At 32.0% G+C, this 22,236-nt stretch overlaps 1 protein-coding gene across 5 annotated transcripts; it reads left to right on the plus strand.

Annotated features, from left to right (window-relative positions):
* The first annotated feature begins 18,033 nt into the window (after positions 1–18,033).
* On the plus strand, positions 18,034–21,974 carry LOC111410839 (probable protein phosphatase 2C 73). Of its 5 annotated transcripts, none has more exons than XM_023041411.1 (6): positions 18,034–18,107; positions 19,272–19,554; positions 19,993–20,301; positions 20,799–20,916; positions 21,011–21,234; positions 21,702–21,974. In XM_023041411.1, the coding sequence occupies exons 2-6, from the start codon at positions 19,300–19,302 to the stop codon at positions 21,918–21,920; spliced, it is 1,125 nt and encodes a 374-aa protein (XP_022897179.1). In that variant the 5' UTR covers positions 18,034–18,107; positions 19,272–19,299; the 3' UTR covers positions 21,921–21,974. The 5 variants fall into 5 exon arrangements, with proteins under 5 accessions (XP_022897179.1, XP_022897181.1, XP_022897176.1 ...); XM_023041413.1 differs by lacking the exon at positions 18,034–18,107 and adding an exon at positions 18,535–18,657 and having other exon boundaries at positions 19,289–19,554; XM_023041408.1 differs by lacking the exon at positions 18,034–18,107 and adding an exon at positions 18,668–18,735.
* The last annotated feature ends 262 nt before the right edge of the window (positions 21,975–22,236 follow it).

Consider the following 22,236-nt stretch of genomic DNA (forward strand, 5'->3'; position numbering starts at 1 on the left):
ATTATTATTATTATTATTATTATTATTATTATTATTATTATTATTATTATTATTATTTTAAGTTTTGTATTTTTATTTTTTTTTATTTCTTAGGCTAGGCTCAGTACGGGCCGAAAATGTCACATGACATAGGTTAGCCTATGTGGCTCATCGAGCTAAGCGAGTGGGCTCGAGCTCAATCTCAAGCTGAAGCCAATGCTTCAAAATGGGGCTCAGGCTCAGTTATATGGAGCTACGAGTCAAGCTAGCTAGGGCTTTTCCGAGCCAAGTCATGGGCCACCCAAATTGACGAGCCAAATTAACACCCCTAAATTCGAATAATTGTAAATGTACAAGTAAAATTAATATTTATTTTTGACTGAATTTATAAATCAATTAATGAAATTGTATCTACAGGTGAGGCAGGCTTATTGTTCCCCCGCTTAATGCTCAATATATGAACCATTAGACACCCTAGCCTTTCGACTCGGAAGGAGCTTTGGGAAGTTGAAGAGAGAAAAAACTGAAAAGAAGTGAAGCCATGGTAATGGTAGATAGAAGAGCTTACAATTCAGATTCAAGAAATCATTAACACAAAGTAATCAAACCCGTTTCTTTTACAGTTTTTCTTTACAACTTCTACTTCATTTCTTGTTTCTCCAAGATTTTATGTCTCGCCATAAACGCACCCTTAGAGAGATACATGCAAATTTTGTGTGTGTGTGTGTGTATCGAAACCTGCATTTGTTGATGATTCTTGAATGCCCATGACCTTTTGAGGGAGGTTTGAATTTAGTTTTGATCAAGAGTCATATTTTCTTGGAAGTTTGTTGTTTAAGCATCAATGGCGGATGGGGTGTTGCAGTTTAAATGTGGTCTGTGGAGTCAGTGGTAGAGTATGTGCTTCAACAGCAGGGCAAGAGATTGAGCGGCATTGATTTTGCCTCAAGAAAAGCAGAGGAAGCTTGTAATGCTCAATAAGGATTCATTCTTTCTTGATCATTTTTGATAGTTTTTTATATTTTTTTTTAGAGAATATTTGAAATGTCGAAAACAAGATTGTGAAAAATAATGATTGTCAAACAGAGACTTAGTTTCCAGCTAATGATCCTGCCTGAAGAGAATGACAGCTGAACGTAAACTATAATTCTTCATTTCATTATTAAACAAGCAATCAGAATGAGCTATATACCCAGGACCACCTTACGCTATCTTCATCTTCATCTTCATCTTCTACCAGAAATGATTATGGGCAGTTGGAAATTGTTATCGAGCATGAAAACCTTAATGCAAAGTTCATCACACCTCCGCGAAATTTTTATTAATTTAATGGCCACAAAAATATACTCCTCTACCTGAACTACAAGAATTTATCTGTGGCAAATTATTAATCTATAGAGATTGTTTCCATCATTGATTTAAAATGCTGTCAAGCACCCATATCTATGATCATTACACCACCGAACATCACACAATTTTTCACGTTAGATTATATGATGCAATTCATCGAAAGAGTTGGCCAACTATTGAAATTACCATAATTGCGAGTCACAAATTCACAGCACACACAAGAAAATTAAAGCTCCATTCTTTAACCAAACCACAATGATCATTGTAAAAACCTGGTAATGATAACAAAATATACAGCTTTGGTCCGGAGCATAACAGTGATCTAACGGTGCAACGCTTTTATTTAGCTATTCATCACCACATCGATAATTAATTAAAAAGAGAGAGAGAATTAGGCAGTTCAATTTAACATCCACCACCACAACCACCACCACTGCAGCCGCCACCACCACATCCTCCACTATCGACAGCCATTGCTGCTCCTATAACTGCTCCACCATCAGTTTTTCCACTGCTTCTGGAATTTCGATAGACATCACGATGTGGAAGATGAGTTTTGGCAGTCTTTGCAGCCAAGGGACGCTTCTTTTTCTTGCCATTGATCCCGAAACAACGCAATAGTCCACTTACTACAGCCACAGAGATACAAACTATGAGTTGTTACTAGACGAAAAATAAAGACAATGAGTTGAAATTCGAGACTTACATCCACCCATAATTGATCAAGTACTTCTCTGAAACTGAATTCTTACACCTGCACAATACGATAGGTTACATTGTTATACTTCTAAAATTGAACAAAATTAATTGTAGAAGAAAAAGAAAAGATAAACCTCAAATTCGAAAATCTGTTTTGTCTTTCAATAAATTCGTGACTTTTTTAGCTAAACAAATCGGTATATATAGCAACCAGTAGATATTTGAATTCCTCAAGAAAGGAAATAAAATTAATCTGTTACTGCCTTAAAAATACTGCCCTTGTCAAGAAAGGAAATATTTACTTAATCTGCTACTGCCCTTATTTGGAAATATTTACTTAATCTGTTATTGCAGAATTCCAAAAAGGAAATACAATTATTTCCTTTTCTACAATGGTTTATAGTTTGAAAGGTGTTGAAAAGTCAACCATGACCCATAAATGCGTAAAGAATTTCGTGAATATAGCAAGAAGAATTTCACATCCACTTGATTTAAACTTCCAAATAAAAAAAGGGCAAAGTCATGTTTCAAAAAATATGCCAGTCATTTGGATTTGTATTATTTAGCAAATTATCAATTTATGATACGAATGAGTCCACAAATTTATATAGCCACTGTTTAAACGGGATTGAAATTATTATCTTATCAATTTATTGAGATTAGTTAATATCTTAATAACCAAAGTCTTGACCCCCACAAAATTTAGGAAGCTTCTATTTTCATCAATCATTCGTAGATATCTATATCAGCTTCCAAATTTTTATGTAATAAAAGTTTTTAATTCATAGAGTATTAATTTGGAGATAAAGATCTAGTTTTTTCATTCAAATCCAAGGTTTTGAAGATTGTGGCATTAATTACTATTTTGGACATTTGATTTAATTAACTTGGTTGAATCATTATTTTCTCAAATAAAAATAGGATATTCCTAATGAAATCAAAATAAATAATAGGATACACTCTCTCATCCTCCGATTAAGATATGAATTTTAAGTACGCTATAATTCTAAACGAAATAAAATTAAGTTTCTTTTAAGAAGCAAAGAATGTTGAAATTACGTGTTTGAATTTCAGGTATATCTCTACTTCCCCTCATCCTCTAATTGAAAGTATAATTTGAAATATTCATATTGTGATTCTTTGTTCTCTATGGTTCCAGAGTTTCTATCTATTAGTGTGATCAATCTTATCGAGTCATATGTACTAAGCACTTGTTTGTCTTTAATAATCGAGTTTAACAGAATATATCTCCATTATGTTTACAGGATTTTGTGCTGAAGTACTTAGGCAATTATGTGTACAGGCAGCTCTTGTTCCCTGGCCTGTTGGGGTACATCCCGCGATTTACCTCCCTCACAAAGCTGTAAGAGCAGGACGGTGGGGGCCCTCAAGCTTGAGGTTCAACCTTTAAGTATCGAATTGCAATTTATTGTTTATTTTTCTTTGGTTTTAGTCTTTCTTATTTCAATTTGCCATAAAAAAAAAAATGATACATAAAAGTTCAGGGTTTCGTTGTGCTCTAGGTTATAATTGATTCTATAGCGTAGATTCATTCCAAGGCCATTTGGCCAAGGTTTTGAAAAGTTAAATGCTACTACTAAGATTAAAAAATCACTTTTAAATATGTTAGAATAACTTTCAATCTACAGTCTTTAGCACTTCAACAGATGATCCCGTCAACTAAATGAGGTTGTCTGGATTAAGAACTTTGTTAATAAACTTAAAGTAGCTTCTAACATTATTGATCTCATACATCTATATTGTGAAAAACAATGAAACCATCGCACAAACGAAGGAACTAAGATCTCATCAATGATCTAGACATGTGTTAATACGGTATCATCTTATCGAAGAGATAATACAAAGAAATAACGTAAAGAAAGAACAAATTTCCATAAATTATTATATTTCATATCTACTGACAAAGAGTTGTCATAGCATAAACATGATTGTTATGTAAACTTTTATGGTATTAGATATATAAATAATTGGATTTAGTGCAAGTAGAAGTTTGTAAGTGTTATGCCTTATGTCCAATTGATTTTGGATAAAAACATTTTTAATATATAATTGATGTATTTTATTTATGGTAAATCTATTATTTTAATTAATATTATAATAAATTAAATAATAAATTTTGTAGATTCAAATCTTGACAATTTGTTAATTTCAAAGAGTTGTGACAAATTACATATGAGTGAATTTTAAATCATTCAAGGTTGCATAATAATGAGATATAAATAACGTTATTACGGATAAACCATTACATATGGCATTTCTTACTTATGAAGTAAATAGCTGATCTCACAAACTAAAATGTAGTAGAATTTAAATGAACACATAGATATTTTGTTGAAAATTAAAATATTGGAAACTCGTTAGAGAGATTCCACATAGATAACTATTTGAGTATCAATGATTAATACCTAATTTTCGAAAATGAAATGGTCATTTGACTTGAGGTCATCATAGTGATTTATATGGGACAATCACACTTTGGTGATATTGTATGTTGCTTTATCAAAAGTCGTCAATACGATATTGTTCGGGTATGTAAGAATCATATGAAGGTTGTGAATGATTAATAGAAGATTCGTTTTTCTTAAATAGTAAGAGATTACGATCAACATTTCATTCAGTTAAGTCAATAATAAAATCATTGTCTAACGTGTACTCAAAACTCGAAAAGAGTCTTTTAATTGTATTGACTTAATAGTTGGATGAAGGATATGATTGATAATCAAAATTGATATATTTTCATATCTCGTAATTGATTGGATCATGTTGATGCATGAATTATAGTTCTGCGGTAAACAAACACGTTTGATTTTATCAAACCAAGTAATATTTTTCGTCACATGTGTTGCCTTGACCACGTTGTTAGATGTTAATCTGGGACTACAGATGTGAATTGATGATAAATTTTTATTTATTAATTTCAATTAGATAAAAAATAATAATTCACGTGGTTAGATATCGTGAATGGAAACCTAACGAATCACACACGAAAGGAGAACTAAAAAAATAAATATCTAGCAACAAATAAGAACTTACTATGTATAAAAGCTGACTTGCCAGTGAAGAACAATCTCTTTCGCAATCTACAAGGGTTCTCTAAATATATTATAGATTATATATTATATATAAATCCATGAATGTTGAAAATGTGAAGAGTGAGATATTGGTATTTGGTGAACAACAATGTTATGTGTACAAATTGGGGTTACAAAGTATGTTAACAAAATGATGTGGACGGCGGATAGATCACAATCTTCTAATTCTCTTAGGTTCTCAATCACGATACTTAACAATGTGAATTATTATTTTAATTTAATTAAAACTGATAAATTAAAACACCCATTTAATTTATCACCAATTCACATTCGCCATCTCAGATTGACATCTAACAAATTATTAGGGCAATACATGTGACGTGGAATGTCACGTGATAAGACAAAATCAAATTTGCTTGTTTATCGTGAAACTATAATTTATTCGTCAATATGATCCGATCAATTACGAGATATGAAAGTGTGTCAATTTTGATTATCGATCATATATTTCATTTTACTATTAAGTCAATATAAGTCGAAAACTCTTTTTCAACTTATGAGTACACTTTAACAAATGATTTCATTATTGACTAAACTAAATGAAATGTAAATCATAATTTCTTAGTATCTAAAAGTGACGAATCATCTATTGGTCATATGATTCTTTACATGCCCGAACGATGCCGTATTAGTGGCCATTGGCAGAGCAATATCTAACATCACCAAAGTATGACTGTCCTTACATAAGGCGCTATGATGACCTCAAGTCAAAGGACAAATTCCACTACCGAACATTACAGATTAATCACCGATACTCAGATAGTTATTCATTTAGAATCTCCTGACGAGCCTCCAATGTTTTGTTCTATAACAAAACATCCACGTATTTATATAGGTGTCACCACACTTTAACTTGTGAGATCGGCTACTTACTTCACATGTAAAAAATGCCCCACGTAATGGTCTATCCGTAATAACGATATCCGTATTTTGTTATTACTTACGATGTAATTTGCATATCTCAATCACAACTATTTGTGATTAACAAATTACAAAGATTTGAATCTACGGACTCCATTATTTAAATTGAATATTGATTAAATAATAAATCTGTCATAAAATTGCATAAACTATATGTTAAAAGTGCTTATGTCCAAAGTTGATTAAATCTAGGGTATAACACTTACACGGCCGATCTCTCCATAATGTGATTCTTCCTCTTCTCATCACTAAGACCTCTCCTCATAACTGGATTATACTAAAATCTCAAAAGACAATTGAATCTACGGACTCCATTATTTAAATTGAATATTGATTAAATAATAAATCTGTCATAAAATTGCATAAACTATATGTTAAAAGTGCTTATGTCCAAAGTTGATTAAATCTAGGGTATAACACTTACACGGCCGATCTCTCCATAATGTGATTCTTCCTCTTCTCATCACTAAGACCTCTCCTCATAACTGGATTATACTAAAATCTCAAAAGACACAATATCTCTAGGTTGAAAGACAAATGGGAATTATGGTAAATATTTCAGGGACGTCCAAACTAGACGAAGGAACATATGTACAAGGGATGGATTTTTCCCATTTATTTCCCTTCAAACAAACTCTAGATTCCTCTGAACTCATGAAGGGGCTAAGGTAAAAAATTGAAAGAGAAGAAAAAAATGGTTGTAAGAGAAATATCTCAGTAACGGACGACCTACAAGATTAGAAGGTGCAATATTTCTTTGCTATTCTTCATTTAAAAGGATTTTTAAGAGTAAAAGTGTCAAAAGGAAGGACGGAAAGGATTATAAATAGAGAAATGCTATTTGGCCAGGGTCATTTGCATAGACCCTAGTCAGATTTTCTCTTATAGGCCTGCACAAACCCTGGCTCATACCCCCTATAAAAGAGAATCTGTCTAGGGTTTATGCAACAAATAACATTTCTTTTAAAAATAAGTACAAGAATCCCCAGAGACGCCACTATGTCGATTAGATGGAAAAAGGGACCAAATAGAAGGCCAAGATTGTTTTGATAAAACTACGTCGTTTCTAGGTAAAGCTTCTTTCAGAGGCCTTATGAAGTGATGAATAGTCACAACCTTGTCAATGGACACTTATAATTTTTTGGAAAGATCAAAATACTTGTTGTCACTGCTACAACAAAAAATTTGGAACTACTAAGGAAGGAAATATTTAAGGTCTAGATTTTGGGGGATAATTGTTGGAGTTCGACTTCCCACATCGTTAATTAAATAGTTCAAATCACTTTCCCTATACTAACTTTGAGATAGGACACCTACTAAATGAAATCAGATCAAACAAAGGCCACAATAATTCACACAAACATGATTTATATTTACTGTCACATTGCCTCACCTCACCACCAGTCACTCGCAATATGACACATGGTAGTCATGACAGTAGCATTTAATTTTCAATCAATTACAAGCAACTAATAATTACCCGGCTACAAATCATCATTATCTAATGCCTAGCTGCAACATAGGCATCACGATGTCTTTTACGATTGACCTCAATGACTAATCAGGGACCTAAACTCTGGGTGGTGTTATGCATTTTTAGATCAGTGCTGTAACTGAAATAATATTGAACGACCAAGTGGTGTGCTCTTCTAACCTGTAGGGGCAACAAACGCTCACAAACATCTCTTTAATGCAAGTACTTGGTAAACTCTGATCCAACTCTAAAAAGACTTAACAAAATTTTCCGTTAAGTTGATCTAATTGTGTCATATCATTTTTAGTCTCTCAATAGTGACTAATATATATATTTGGTTATTTTTTTAAATTCTATTTTATGTATTAGTGATGCAACAGAAGTGTATAATATATTTCAAATATTTAATTCCTTATATCGAATTGTAAATGAACCAGAAAATTATAGCGAAATTTGATTTGGATAAACATAATTGCATTCTACAATTTTGTTAGCTATTGTCCCAAAAAAATGATTCAAATAAAAAACAAAAATATGTTAATTAATCATCAATATAGTACATGAAGCACATGAAGAACCCATAAAAGGGATTCCTTATGTATGACAAATCTATTGTAATTGTTGTGATTGTATTAACAAGAGTATTGAAAATAGAAATTTAAAAAACAAGTAAAGATATCACAATTTAGAGCATTCATTCTTAAATCTTAATACAAGAGTTATGACCATTTTACCATTTAAAAGATTCATTATAACAAAATGAAGAAGAGAATTTCTAAGAACGTGCTTCTCTATATCTTTCTTCCTCTCTACATATATATATTTTTTAATTTCTAATACTATTTGTTGACCTCGAAAATTGGACCCTCCACGTGGCCAACCGATAGCCACAACACGTATTCCTCTCTGCGCACAATCAACGAACGGTCAGATGCACACGGCCCGAACCAGCGGGGACGACGGCGGCCGTATACACTCCGATGGTCAAGTTAAGCTCAGGTGATCGGAACAGTACCTAGGTTGTGCAAAATAGTGGGGAGTAAAATATATATATTTGCTTGCTATGGAGTGCTAAGTAGTAAGAGTTTCATTACCTTTGCCTCTTGCCAATCTTTGGGTATTTATAGGTGAGGAGAACCATTGGATGTGGAACACGTGTATACATCTAACGGTATGAGACGTCTGCTCATAGGCGTCAATCAGTCGCGTCTATAGAGTGGATGGATAATTACTTTTCTCGAGTTGAGTTGACATAAAGTTGATACGTCACATCAACTAACCTCATGAAGACGTCAAATCACTTTAAACTTTAGGGGCAGAAAAGATCTTAACAAAGATCTCATTCTAAAATTGGCGGCGGATCCTCTGACAGAGGTCCCCAGAGTGCATTTCGCCTTGGATTCAGGGGTGAGGGCGCTTTGGTCAGTTTCACAGAATTGCCTATGCCTCATAGTGTGATAGCAGATCGTCACCATTGGTGAAGTCACCTCGGAACCACTTCGGATGAGTGTTCCTCACCTCGCATGATGTGGTGGTGGACTTTTCGAAGTGGTTTAGATAGGAGCGTAACACTATTCATACATGCTTATACTCGGTATACTTCTAGAATATTAGACCGTAGTTGAGAAGAAAAGTAAATAATAATCATACTTCAAATAATTTTTGTTACAGCAACAACGTGTTTATGAATCAAGATAGTTTACATATACAAATAAAGATCCATTGTTTTGAACTTTCTGTCTTCTTGGTTGTTCCAATATTTTTGACACATTAGCACGTTATCTTTTAATAAATGGAAAAACTCTAATGAATAATGTTTTGAAATGTCAAAAATATATTTTAACGGCTTTCCATTTCTTAAATAATAATAATAATATATTCACGTATCAAAAACATATTAAAAGAAAAAGAAGTTTAGAACATATCGTATGTATACCATATTAAAACCATTTAAATAGCATACAAGTTTGCCTTAGAATTAATGCAATAATAGTTAGTGTGACTGGAATTTAACCGTTTGTAATCGTCAATGTAATTTAAGCAGCCGCGCTGACAAGCAGAAATTAAAGATGATGCATCAAAAATCAGATACAAAGTATATTTAATAAAAAATCTACGGACAAAGAGTGTTTGTGATCAATTACATGGTTAATTTATGATCAAGTATTAGTAGTGCATTGGAATTGAGGGTAGGGGTGAAATATTTGGCGTATGTGACCAACTATTTGATTATTTTTGATCAAAATATTCGATAATTCATGATTGTAAATTAATTTGTGACTAAGTAATTTTAAAGTTTGTGACCGATAAAATTATGATTTGTGATCAATAAATAAATTTTGTGGCCTATAATATTTTTAATTTGTGACCCAAAAATAATTTGTGATCAACTAATTTGATAATATGTGATCATTAAATAAGTTGTAATCTATAAGCATGTAACTACGATCATTAATTGTATAAAAGTGATATTAATATATTTAATTAATAAAATATTTTTAATTATTTAGTTATAACCTGAGATTTGAAAATTTATATTTATTGTCTGAGTTTTGAATTGACCTATATTTTACACTTGAGATATAGATTATTCTCTTATAAATATTATTGACCCATTTCTATTTTAACCAATTTAAATTTATTAAAACCATCCAAAAATAGGTTGAAAAAACCAATTATTTGATTTTTTTGTAAATTTAATTATTTTTTATTCTTTAAAAAATACCAAATAGATTTCAATTCAATAGTTTGACCTTTTATCCTTTTTCTTTAACGAGTCAACGCTTAAGTCCATTTTTAAAATATCTGTAATCATGTGATAGGGTAGTTTTGGACCCACATTGTTATGGGCCGCGATACGGACGTCCAACCCATAAAGTAATAATTCGGGTCTGCCCCATCAACCCACATACTCTTTAAGGTATTGCGTGTGGGGTCCTAAAAAGAGTTGTCGGCTGTCGGTCATCATTATTACTTTCTAATTCGGCATCCTTTTTCTGCCTTTTTCCCCAATATTTTTCACGTGCTCATAACTCATTCTTGATTATTCAAACGTGGAATTCAATGACTTCTTTAACAAAATCTAAAATAAAATTAAATAGATTAAAGCAAAATAATAATAATAATAATAATAATAATAATAATAATAATAATAATAATAATACAACAACACAATATGGAAAAATTATAAAAAAAAATTGTCATTTGTGATAATATTGGTAGTAGAGAATTGTCGTAACAGTGCTTATTTGATTCGAGATCTCTTTAATTTCGAAGTGACTTGAAAGGGATAATTGTGTAGATTTAGTAAAATGCAGTTTACATTCTCAAGTTTTGCCAAAATGAGTAATCTCATCCCCAATCTTTTTATTTGTTTCATATTTGTCCCCAACTTTCAAGTTTATTAAATTTATGACCTCCTATCTGATTCCATCGAAAACAAACATTAAGCCAGGTTTGTCTGCCTAGCCTGTGACTTTAAGGAAGGGCAAGTTTGTCCACTTAATGCTTAGGCTTTTGTTAATTAATTTGAAATTTTAAAAGTGTTTATGTCTGCTCGTCTTCTCATAGCACCATGTTTCTCAAAGAGCAAAAACCCCCAATTGATAAATCGTAAGAGAAATTCAAAATTGTTATTTCAAACCCTAGTGTTGTAATTGGTAAGTAGAGTAGATTTCAATCCCTTCCAACCGCCCAAGTGAATATAGCTTAAAATGGATTCTTGAGCTTGATAAGGGTAATATTGAATTTGATTGCATATATTTTATCAGTCGTAACCTTCGAGAGAAGTTGTTACATCTCCATATATCAGTAGATATTAAAGCTAAACATTGAGTTGTCTAATAATTTTGACTTCCAACTTTACGTCACATGTGATTTTAACATTAATATAGATGGTCACTCGTCACTTATAGATTTGAATTTATATATTTAAATAATTTGAAGGGACCCAGAAACTAATTTTGAAAATGAAAGGTCCAAATTCATATAAAATAATTTACACATAGCAAGTTGGAAGTCACGGGAATGTGACAAGAAAAGCGCGTTCCTTGTGCAAATAATTGTACTCATCATAATATATTGTAGATGTGGGGTGCATTCTCACCGAAAACACAAATTGGGATAGTGGGAATAGATATTTCAGCCTCCTACGTATTCTTGGGTACTAAATTCTGTCCTTCGAATTGATTCAAAGAGCAAGTAATCCACTTGCAAAACCCGGGTCGGATACCATTTGTACGTACCAAGTTTTGCTTTTTCAAGATGATCTAATAGTCAAAATTATAGAATTTATTGTAGGATCGAGAGTGTCACTACTTAATTTATTCTACACCTAATTCACCTACCAATAAAATTAAATCTAGTTATCAGTTTTATATTGTCTCGTAATTTGTCACTTCGATATTAATTGCAAAGTATCCTTACAATTTCAAAGTAATATTTTAGGGATGTCAAGTTAGATAGAACATATATGATTATAGTGTTAGAATAATTTCAAAATATGGGATTCCCATTTATTGCAAATTTTATGTTTTATAAAACGGATTAGATTATAGCTCATAATGATACTATAATTAAGCTTAAATGTTGAGTGATCACCTGGGCATTTTTACACCTTAATTATATAGGGTTATATCCTATGCAAATATAATGTGGTAATTTAAGTGTGTGGGCCATAAATATTTAAACCCTAATTAAGGTTGGAGTCGTTAATGGGACGGCTCAATAATTTTCTATATAAAATGTTAGATCATCTCTACTCTTCATATGTTTTTATTGGCTTATCTCATTGATGGTTAATATTTTATGAGGAGTAAGGAGAGAAAGATCTAACGTTAATATTTGCATTCAAGATGTTTTCCATAGGTATAAATCTTAAAATATTAATTTAGAATTATGATTCTTGTTTCTTTTCATATATTAAAACCTTCGTACTAAGATCAGAATCCTTCATAAAAATCATATTTTTTTCCTCAATTTCTAACCGAATAATTCTAAAGTTTTTACAACCTTCCAATTCAAAGTTTTTGAAAATATCAAGTCTTCAATTCTGATTTCCGCAGCCACCAATTCAAGGTTTAATATTTATTAAATTTTTAAGGTTTTGGAATTATTAAGACTTCCAGCCACCAATTCAAAGTTTTGGAATAAATATGTTTTCAATCCTGATTTCCAGCTGCCAATTCAAGGTTTGGAATTAATTTAGGTTTCTATCATCTACCTTATTTTTGTTTTGTCTTCTGCAGCCAGTAAAAAATTAAAAAAAAAAATAAAAAAAAAAATGGTAGAAGTTTTTTTTTTTTTTTTTTTTTTTTTTTTTTTTAATTGCATGCCTAGGTCTTTGGTTATTGGTTAAGATATCATTAGATTTAATACTCTTGTCTTTATCTCTTTCTGTGTGCGCATATATATATATAGAATTCCACGACATTTTTAGCCGCCCCACTATATTGTGTTGGAAAGTAAAAAGATATATTGATTCATCTTCAAATGCTACGATTAAATATAGGATAATTAGTGATCTAGTGCCCACAGTATATATTGAAATTTTGATTACTAATTTTGTTTCACAATCACAATTGAATTTTGTCTTCCATCAAGTTGATGATTATGATTTATTGTGTAATTATTGTTTTATGATTGAACTTTTCCATGGACCTTAAGAATATCTTTATTTTTCCATTAAGAGAAATATTTTGAAATAAAAATGGGTTGTAGTTGTGAAAATGTTGTTATTCATTTGTTTTTTCTATAAAAAGGGAGGGGAGGGAAGGGAAGGGAAGGGAAGGGAAGGGTTAGCTTTGCCTTTTGAATTATTGCATACAATATTTTGCCCAAAAGACGTTATTATATGTGATGTTTTAGAAAATGGCATAAGGCAATCAATGAGTTTACTTTGGTTTAGAAATCTCCTTCTGTCTAAAGGTGTTAGCGTTTCGAAAACCAATGTGATTTTGTTAATTAGCTTCATGATGTGTTGTCAGCCTAAATATGATTTTATAATGATTCATCTAAACTCTTACCATAATAAGGTTCATATGGTTTTGACTTTAATTAGGGACTAACTAATTAATAGTCCTCGTTAATTAGATGGATATGTTATTATCCATTGACTATATGCATTATGTTTGGATGATATTAAATATGATATTTTATGATTCCACAATTTTAAATTTCTCACCTCTTTCGAGTCAATTGTCTGCTATTAAAACCTTTACTGAAAATAATAATGTAAGATGAAAACGAGATGTAGAAATAGTACTTGATCTTTTGGGCTTGAATTTTACAATGGAGAAGTAACTTTCGAAATCCATAAATAAGGGCACTCTTGAATATGTGGCTGAGTATAAAAAGTGGGAAAATACTAACAGACTTTGTTTGAATATTATTAAGCGTTCTATATCCGATTTCATTATGAATGCTATTCCATACAATGAAAATGCCAAAAATTTAATTGATGCCATAGGAGAGAGATTTGTTGAGCCTGATAAAGCTGAAACTGGAGATTTGATGGACAAATTAATGAATAAAAAATATGATGGTACAGGTGGAGTTAGGGAACACATTATGAAAATGATAAGTATATCATCTAAGCCTTCAGCTCTTAAGATTCTCATTGCGGAGCCTTTCCCGATCTATCATATTCTAAATAGTCTTTTTCGCCAATTCAATCAGCTTAAGGTTGCTTATAATGCTTAGCGGGACAAATGAAATTTGAATGACCTTATTGCAGTATGTGCCCAAGAGGAGTATAGAATGCGACATGAGATTATTGGAACTGTATAATTAGCTTTCCAACCATCATAGAACAAGGAGTCTTCTCGTAACCATAAGTCTAAGTTTCATAAGGGCCATAAGTCACACCGCAATCAGCAAAATAAAAATTTTGGATGTCAGACTTCTGATGGTCCCAAAGGAATTATAAAGAAAAATTATCAATGTAAGTTCTATAAAAGGAAAGGTTATTGGCAGAAGATTATTTTAAATTTAAGACTTGGTTAGAGAAGAAGAAGAGTTCTGCAGATATCTCATTGACCTTAATTTGTTTTGAGTCTTCCTTTGCAAATGTACCTTTGAATTCTTGGTCAAGTAGAATGAAGTGAGCTTGATTAATGATAAATTCCATGCACTTGAGAAATTTAAGATTTTCAAAGTAGAGGTAGAGAAACAATATGGGTAAAGTATCAAAGTTGTAAGATCTGACCGTGACGTTGAGTATTATGAAATATATGATGAATCTGGTCAAAACATGGATGATTTTGCAAATTTTTTACAAAGAGCATGGGATAATGCCTCAATACACCATCATAGGGACACTCGAGCAGAATGTCGTTTCTGAAAGATATGATCGAACTCTAAAGGATATGGTTAGGAGCATATGAGTAGAGCAAATTTGTCGAAATATCTATGGGTTGAAGCCATGAAAATTATTATGTATATTTTGAACAGACTTTAAGTAAAGTTGTTGCAAAAACACATTTTGAATTATGGACAGGACGTAAGCCAATTTTAACTCATTTCAAAGTTTGAGGATGTCCAGCTGAGGTTAGACTTTATAATCCTCTTGAAAAGAAATTAGACCCAAAACCACTTCTGGTTACTTTATTGGGTACCCAGACATATCAAAAGAATATAATTTCTACTTTTTCAACCAGAATTGTTAAGTCTAGTACTGCTAAATATTTAGAGAATGATTTTGGTGATAGTAGGAGCTCTACGTTGAAGGAATTTTTTGTTGTCCAAGTTCCTATTATACATGAAAAGGTTATATCTCAACCAGTTGAAATTGTTAATGAAGAACTAAGGAACCAAGAGATACTTTCAATTCCTCATCTAACAACGATTGAGTCAGTTTCTAAGCTACAAGTTAGAAGATCGCGAAGAGAAATGAAGTCTACATTGCCCTTCTAGCATTCAAATCATCTTGAGGTGGTAGACTACTCAGATTCTGATTTTTTGGATGTCAAGATGATTCGAAATCAACCACAAGTTATATTTCCATGTTTGCTGGTGATGCTATCTCTTGGAAAAGTGTTAAGCGGACTTTAGTGGCATCTTCTACTATACATGTTGAATTTGTGGTGGCATGTTATAGAGTTACAGTCTAAGTCATTTGGTTATGAAATTTTATTTTTGGGTTGAAAGTTGTTGACTCCATCTCAAGGCCAATTACTACTTATTGTTATAATAGCGCAACAATATTCTTTTCAAGGAATAATAAAATTTCTCGTGGTTCAAAGCACATTGACATCAAGTAATTGGTGACTAGAGACAAAGTTAAGGAATGACAGATAAAAATAGGGCATATCAATACAAATGTGATGATTTCAGAACACCTGACAAATAGACTTGCTTTAAAAGTTTTTAAAATACATGTTGCTAAAATTGGTATTGTGAATACCTTTGATATTTTTGATTAGTGGAAGTTATTTATGTAAAAAAAACTACGTTTTGGCTTGATTCATTCGCAGGGTACGTAGGCAAATCATACGTTATTCGAGCACAGACCTTTCCAATAATAAAATATATTTTTCCTTATCAATAAATTATTTTCAACATGCATTTGGCTTATTTTTTTTATTATGACATTATTTTGTGTTAAATTCATACTACATACTATCACATTGGTTGGAGGATTGAGATCCTTATAGATAAGGATGTTAGCATTTGTAGTTGTGGAGTGGTCTTATATCGTTTAAATGGTGTAACGACTTCCAATTTCGATGTTGATATTCCTGTTAGACCCGATCGTGTTGTTTAAGGCGTTATCATTGGAGCTATATATGTGTAGCTATCTATGTAGTCTAACTCAAGAGTCAAAAGTTTTGTTTTATCATTTAATAGCAATCAAATGTTTGTCTAAGTGAAAGAATGTTCGATTAATTTTAAAATATGGACTTTCCATTTGATTGCAAATTTTATGTTTTATAAAACAGGTTTGATGTATAGCTCATAATGATGCTACGGTTAAGCTCGATATATTGAGTGACTATTTGAGCCGTTTTACACCTTAGTTATATAGGGTTATATCCTATATAGATGTAATGTGGTAATTTAAGTATATAGGTCAGAAATATTTGAACCCTAATTAAGATTGGAGTTGTTAATTGGAAATCCAATAATTTTCTATATAAAAGGTTAGGTCCCCTCTCCTCTTCATATGTTTTTATCGGCTTGTCTCATTGATAATTAATATTTTGTGAGAAGTAAGGAGATGAAGATTTAGGGTTAATATTTGCATTCAAGATGCGTTCGACGGGTATGAATCTTAAACTATTAATTTAGAATTGTGATTTTGTTTCTTAGATGATTATTGTTAAATATAACAAAAACAGAATAGAATTTAATTATTAATTCCAGTACAATATATTTTGGCGAGTATTAGAATTATTTAATAACAATTGCACTATATGTACATAATGATTTTAATCATATGACATGGTGAGATATGATTGAATCAAAATTTTTCCAACAAAAAAAAAAAAAAAAAAAAACTCCCCTATTATCTTTTTGATACCTCTTCTATATATATATATATATTATTTAACTTTATTAAGTACAAATTGAATTATTTATCATACTATATCTTATCATATACCTACAATGTGATAAAATCAAATCAATCGAGTGGATAACTAATTTGTCATGACCAATTAATTAGAGAGTTGCCATAGTGAGAAATATTTAAAGGGAAAATTATAAAGACAACTAGGACGCAATTAGAGGACCCTTTTTCATGAAGTTTATTTTAGTAACAGAAATTCGAACAAATACGTAAGATGCTTAAAAACGTAGGCACACTGACATCTATCAATTCGTATCATACTACCTTCTTGTCTGATTTTGATAAAAATCCGATTCTTAGAAAATTGAGAAAAGTTGGTGGAATGTGCGATTGAAGAGTTGTAAGTTCTATGAGATATATGATTATAATTAATTATTAACTTTTGATTTATATTTTAATCTACCGTTATAGCTTAATTAAATAGGGGCTAAACCTTTCTTTGGTAAATTTGTAAATGATTTATGAAGATGAATAATAGCGAGTTTAAAAAAAATAAAATTGTGAATAATAATGAGTAATAATTATAAATATGAGGTAAAAATTAATCTTTGATTTGGACTGAGTTTATAAATTTATATTTAGGGCCTGTTCGGTAGTGATTTTGAAAATTCATTTTTTGATTGTTAGGAGAAAAGTGGAGGCCACCTGTGAAAGAAGAAAAAAATTACGGTTAAAATAGTAAAATAACGATCAAAAAATCAATTTTTTGGAGTGAAAAATCACTCCGACCTCAATAGTATGGTAAAAAATTTGTTTAATTAATCCCTGCTTCAACAGGCGAACCTTACAATTGGTCATATATTACTCGATCGCCGAGAGTTTGACCAGTGCATGACAACCTATGACACAACCAACCTTTATAGAAGTGGCTTATCCCCACACGTATATATACGACACTTTGTATGTCTATATATATTTTCTCAGATCTTGAACATTCAAAAATATCTAAACCAAATAATGGATAGTGGGTTTCTCTAACTTCTTGGAATCTCATCATCATTTTTAGGCAAGTAATATCCCAGTTTCTTAATTTCAACTCACTTTCCAACAATTTTTAAGGTCTTTTTTTTTTTTTTTTTTTAGCAATTTTTTTCTGGGTTTGTTTGGTGAACATGAAGAAAACTGGAAAAATATGGTCCCTCGTTCATTAACATGCTTCATTTATGATGCAGTAATTTTCGAAATTCTGGGATGAATTTAAAATGCAATCTTGATTGTCCTGGCATGGTTGTTTGGTTTAAAATATTAATTAGGAATTTGATGTCTGTAGTAGGTTCATTCTCTGTCAATTTCTAAGAAAGAGAACATGCTGACGTACATGTAGTATTATTGGATTCCATGAAAGATTTGAAGATTATCTAGTTTCCTACACAGTTAAAAAATTTCTTTATACAATTCCAGATTCATCTTTTTTTGTTCGAAAAATTATCTAGTTTTGCTCTATTATTTATATGGTCATGCTCCAATTATAAAATGTCTATCTACTTATGTGATTTGAACAGGCTCTGAGTCTGAAGATAAAGAGTTGTGTCTGTGCAGGTTATAGGGTAGTGGAGGTGGTGTGATAATGTATCTAAACCAAATAATGGATAGTGGGTTTCTCTAACTTCTTGGAATCCCATCATCATTTTTAGGCAAGTAATATCCCGGTTTCTTAATGTCAACTCACTTTCCAACAATTTTTAAGGTCCTTTCTTTTATTTTTTTATTTTAGCAATTAATTTCTGGGTTTGTTTGGTGAACATGAAGAAAACTGGAAAAATATGGTCCCTCGTTCATTAACATGCTTCATTTATGATGCAGTAATTTTCGAAATTCTGGGATGAATTTAAAATGCAATCTTGATTGTCCTGGCATGGTTGTTTGGTTTAAAATATTAATTAGGAATTTGATGTCTGTAGTAGGTTCATTCTCTGTCAATTTCTAAGAAAGAGAACATGCTGACGTACATGTAGTATTATTGGATTCCATGAAAGATTTGAAGATTATCTAGTTTCCTACACAGTTAAAAAATTTCTTTATACAATTCCAGATTCATCTTTTTTTGTTCGAAAAATTATCTAGTTTTGCTCTATTATTTATATGGTCATGCTCCAATTATAAAATGTCTATCTACTTATGTGATTTGAACAGGCTCTGAGTCTGAAGATAAAGAGTTGTGTCTGTGCAGGTTATAGGGTAGTGGAGGTGGTGTGATAATGAGTCGTTTATCGTCGATTTTCAGTGGATTTTCGAGATCGATTTCAAAAAATAAAACTAATAGTTTGAAGGGCAGTTGTGAGAATTGTGATGGAAGAGAGGCTGTAAAAGATATGGCGAAGGATTCGAAGAAGAATGAGTTGATGTTGACGACGTCAGGCACTGTTAATGTCGAAGGATCCCATAATTTTGCTTCTGTTTTCTCGAAAAGAGGGCAGAAAGGCGTGAATCAAGATCGCTGCATTGTTTGGGAGGTATGTGTTGATCTGCCGCATCCAAAAGTTTAATTTATTAGAGAGTGGAAAAACCTTATTCATCTAAATTATGTATTTAACACGCCCTTCACGAGCATATAGATTCATTTTTTCATCAAAGGCTTGAACAATTATAGTTTTTAGAGCGGGGAAGAACATATTTATTTAGTTTATATCGTCAACAGTATGCTTTACAATAGACAATTTAGCCCCCGTTTGACACCCAGTGAAAATGAAAATGGGTGAAATAGTATTTTTTTGAAAATTGAGTGGTTGAAAAGAAAGTAAATTTTTTTTATTTACGTGTAATATTATTTTATGAAAGATTGAGTGGTTGAAAATAGGAGAAAGAAAAATAAAATGTAATAGAATGAAAATTAATGGGGCGGGGGCTTAGTAGCCTCAATATCAACATTTCTTAGGGATTTTCGTTTGCAGGAATTTGGATGCCAAGAGGACATGATATTCTGTGGGATATTTGATGGACATGGCCCTTGGGGACATTTTGTGGCCAAGAGGGTTAGGGAGTCGATGCCATCGTCTCTTCTCTGTAACTGGCAGGAGACGCTTGTTGAAGCTTCACTTGATCCCGATTTTGATTTGGAATCTGATAAAAAGCTTCATAAATTCAATATATGGAAGCATTCCTACTTGAAGACATGTGCTTCTATAGATCAGGAGCTGGAACGGCACCGAAAAATCGACTCATTCTACAGTGGCACTACTGCTTTGACAATTGTTAGGCAGGTAATAGAAGTTCCTTTATCTGTCATTTAACTATATCTATATGACAATTTATATGTAAATGGAGAACTTTCTGATATCTTGATGTTACCAAGAAATGATAGCATAAAACGCGATCTTTCACAAAGTATTGTTTGATTATCAAATGGCAGATGCTGAAAAACCAGTTTCTCATTAAACAGAAATCAAGAAAATATAAGATTTGCCATCTTAGATAAAGAAATGGGAAGCATTCTCGACCATATAAAATTCAGCATTCCCTTCTCCAAATTTAAAATATCTAGCACGTGCTAAATGAAAATGGTTGTCAATTTTGAATTTGAGAAACCTATGCCTTATGTTGGCCATTTCACTGCTTTTGATGAGTTACAATTCACCTGCCTAATATATTGGTGCTAAAGGTCTTATTTACATAAGGTGGTTTATCTGGAATATTTGAAAACATTTTCCTCAATTTATTTTCTGTATTACTAAAATAAATCTCTATTTATTTCTGTCAGGGCGAGTATATTTTTATTGCAAATGTTGGCGATTCACGTGCTGTACTGGCCACCACGTCTGAAACTGGTAACTTGGTACCAGTACAGCTTACTATTGACTTCAAGCCGAATCTACCTCGTTAGTCTACCTCTCTCTCTGAGCACATGTGTGTCTTTCTCTATTCCTAATTCGATCTCTATCCATTATATAACTCTGCTAACAATGTTCCCAGAGGAGGCTGAACGCATAATTCAATGCAAAGGTCGAGTTTTCTGTTTGCATGATGAGCCAGGGGTTCACAGACTGTGGTTGCCGGATGAGGAATCACCTGGACTAGCAACGTCTAGAGCTTTTGGGGACTATTGTGTTAAGGATTATGGTCTAGTTTCTGTCCCTGAAGTGACACAGAGACATATAACAAGTAAAGATCAGTTTGTCGTGCTAGCAACAGACGGGGTAAGTATGATACTTAATTAATCGATTTCGTGGCCAAACATAATATAATAATTGAAACGGTAAATCTGAACTAGTAAGTTTGCGAAGAAACCTAAAAGATGAAGGCAATATGCATATTTTCTTCTCTGAAAGTATGTAACACTCGAGAATATCACAAATTGATCTATGTGTTTAATTTGAACTCATGAGATTAATATGGCTGGCTTAAATCATTGTAAATTCCAAATCGACTCTCTCTCTATTGATTCACAAAGCACAAAGTATTCACATAACATTCGGTATATTGAATTAGTGGGAATGTTTGGTACACAGTATTGGGTGGCACTGGACATTCCAGTGAAGATTTGAGTTTCTTTTCTTCCATAATCTTGGTACCAAATAATTCCATTAGTGAAGTTTCATTGTAAAAATCATTTAAAGAACAGTGATTGATGCTGATGGTGAAATCTGGGTTTGATATAATGCAGGTATGGGACGTTATATCCAATGAAGAAGCCGTGCAAATTGTGTCATCAACTCCAGACAGGGTGAAATCAGGTAGGCGTCTAGTAGACTGTGCCGTCCATGCATGGAAGAAGAAGAGAAAGGGAATAGCAATAGATGATATATCAGTAATTGTACTCTACTTTCATTCTTCTTCTTCTTCACGTGATCAACTTCGTTTTGCAGTATCTTCACCAAAGTAATTCTATCAAAGTGTAGTTAAAAAATCACTCTTGCAGTTAGTCTTTTTCTCTTCATGCTAGTGCATTAATGAAAACTGTCATATAAAGCACACCTAGGCCCCCAACGCGGCCAAGGTAGGACACGACCTACCTATTTCAGTATTGTCTATTTCAACAGATCACAGGTTTTAGTAATGGTATATCGATTACTAACAAATTATCTATATGGTCCAAATGATGATGATCATACCGTCGTTTACGAGCATGTTTTACGAGTTTTCTTTTAACCAACATAGGGAAACAATGTGGCTATGTTTCCCATATTTATAAATAAATT

Source organism: Olea europaea, chromosome 15 (genome assembly GCF_002742605.1).
Source record: "Olea europaea var. sylvestris chromosome 15, O_europaea_v1, whole genome shotgun sequence".
Taxonomy (NCBI): Eukaryota; Viridiplantae; Streptophyta; class Magnoliopsida; order Lamiales; family Oleaceae; genus Olea; species Olea europaea.